The 2,390-nt window shown below is 59.7% G+C and overlaps 1 protein-coding gene across 1 annotated transcript in view; it reads left to right on the forward strand.

Annotated features, from left to right (window-relative positions):
• Nucleotides 1–2,390, forward strand: part of RASAL3 (RAS protein activator like 3) — an 11,368-nt gene that overhangs the window by 2,535 nt on the left and 6,443 nt on the right. The window contains exons 6-9 of the mRNA XM_023738794.1: nt 346–416; nt 1,081–1,207; nt 1,301–1,399; nt 2,198–2,382. Of these exons, the coding sequence (XP_023594562.1) occupies nt 346–416; nt 1,081–1,207; nt 1,301–1,399; nt 2,198–2,382 (482 nt within the window). The remainder of the gene's footprint in view (nt 1–345; nt 417–1,080; nt 1,208–1,300; nt 1,400–2,197; nt 2,383–2,390) is intronic.

Below are 2,390 nucleotides of genomic sequence, written 5' to 3' on the forward strand. Positions count from 1 at the left end.
GGGGGGGGGGAGGGAATCAAAGAGCCCAAGACTCTCAGAGCTGAAAGGAGATTCTTACTGTGTGGTTCTGGGCAGCTCACTGCCCCCTTAGTGTCCCCATCTGTCTTATGGAGCTCATGAAAGAATCTCCCTCGCAATTTATGAGAACTCAATAAGAATGCAGAAAAGCATACGCAGGTGCTTTAGAAACAGGATCTGTTGGTTGCCCTTATTATTACTCCTACTAATGCAACCTGAGCTTGTGGTTCTCCAGGACCAGCAGATCCTCTGGGAGACCCTGAGGGCAAAGAAGGAGCTGAGGAGGGAACACAGGCCTCTGTCCAGCTGACATCCTCCTTCCCACAGGGGTTACTCAAGAGGCTGAAAGAGAAAAAAAAGGCCAGGTCGGAGCTGGGAGCCAATACTCCCAGGGATGGGTAAGGTCTCTGAGGGGCCTGAGAGCCTGGGGTTCAGCAGTGCCCCCTCCTCCTCCTCTAACTACCTTCCATTTCAACTGTCATCAAACACCCCCTGCTGCCCCTCTGTGTCCTGCCCTATGTTGGGTGACACTGGGTTCACTAAGAGAGCCTCCATGGACCCAGCCCTTAGTCCATAAGGATAAAAGAGGAGCTAAATCAACACCCTAGTCTGGCAGTGCCATGGAAAGCTTCCCCGACATTGAATTCTGAGCGAGATCTGAAGGGTGGGTGGAAGTTAATCAGCCCAAGAGGAGCAGGAAAAGCATTCCAGGCAGAAGGAACAGCATGAGCAAAGGCCAAGAGGCCAGAAGGAGCTTTGCATGTTCAAGGGACAAAACGAAGGCAGATGTGGTTGGAGCTCAGAGAGTGAGGGAAGGAGTGGTGAGCAATAAGGTCAACATGTGACAAGGGCTGCACTATGTAGGGTCATGCAGGCCACCGCTAGGAGTTTGGAGGTTATCCTAAGAGCATGGAGAGTATAGGGGGCTTGGAGGGAGTGCAGAAAAAAGGATTCAATTTAGTTTAAAGTCCGTCCAGTCCTCTCTACACCCTTGAGAGGGGTGTGTGTGTGTGTGTGTGTGTGTGGGTGGGTGTAGAATGACCCCCACTCGCCCCTCCCCAGGCCCCCCAGTGCTCTGGGCTCGCGGGAATCGCTGGCCACACTCTCTGAGCTGGACCTGGGTGCCGAGCGGGACGTGAGGGTCTGGCCACTGCACCCAAGCCTGCTGGGGGAGCCCCACTGTTTCCAGGTAAGCGCGGGCAACCCTCCACCTCGGTCCCAACCCCAACCCTTTGGCTCCACCCCTGGCTTCAACCCCATCCCCGGACCCCTGCCCCAACAGGTGACATGGGAGGGCGGGAGCCGCTGCTTCTTTTGCCGCTCAGCCGCGGAGAGGGACCGCTGGATCGAGGATCTTCGTCGCCACTTTCAGCCCAGCCAGGTCAGTGTTCCACAGAAGTCCCCCCCAAGCGCCGGGAGACCGCGCCTTCCACCCTCTCCAAACCCCCCCACCCCCCACGTCATAACCCTGCTCCCTAGACACACCTGCCCCGCCCAAGCTGACTTTTGCAACCACTAGGGGAATCCCCCGTCTTTGGAGTACAACTCCCTCCCCTTCTCTGCACAGTGGGCCCGCCCCTTCAACCTTTGCCAAACCCTGCCTGCGCCAACTCCGCCAAGAGATACACCTGCCCCGCCTACGCCTTTTGCTACCGTTCCGAGACACGCCTCCATTGGTCCATTACCAGCCCCGCCCCTCCCATTCAGTGTCTGCCCCGTTAGCCCCCAAAGCCCCGCCTACCCAGGCAGTTGCAAAGCCCCGGCTCCGCCGCGGCTCCTACAGACCCAGAGCCCCCATCTCTCAGACTGTCACTAGTTGCTGTCCAGTCAGTTCCGACTCATGGCGACCCCATGTGTGCAGAGTAGGACTGCTGCATTGGGTTTTCAAGGCTGTGACCTTTTGGAAGCAGATCGCCAGGCCTGTCTTCCTCCCCAGGTGCCTCTGGGTGGGTTCGAACCGACAACTTAGTAATGGAGAGCTTAACCGTTTGCGCCACCCAGGGACTTCTGCTCTCTCAAGGAGACCCCCAAAAACCTAGGGAGCTTCCACGGGGACCCTCGTGCACCCCACTCTCTCCCCCTCGGGGCCCAGCGATCTTCCTGGGGGCGCGGAGCACGGGTTCGAGACTCCGCGCGGCCCGCGCCCCCTCCCTCCTCTGACACCCCACCCGGTTCCCAGGACAACGTGGAGCGGGAGGAGACGTGGCTGACCGTGTGGGTGCACGAGGCGAAGGGACTACCACGGGGGGCGGCCGGCGTGCGCGCCGAGCTGTGGCTGGACGGCTCACTGCTGGCACGCACGGCGCCGCGGACCGGTCCGGGCCCGCTCTTCTGGGCAGAGCGCTTCCACTTCCCGGCTCTACCGCCCGCGC

This window comes from Trichechus manatus, unplaced genomic scaffold (genome assembly GCF_000243295.1).
Source record: "Trichechus manatus latirostris isolate Lorelei unplaced genomic scaffold, TriManLat1.0 scaffold00122, whole genome shotgun sequence".
NCBI classification, from domain to species: Eukaryota; Metazoa; Chordata; class Mammalia; order Sirenia; family Trichechidae; genus Trichechus; species Trichechus manatus.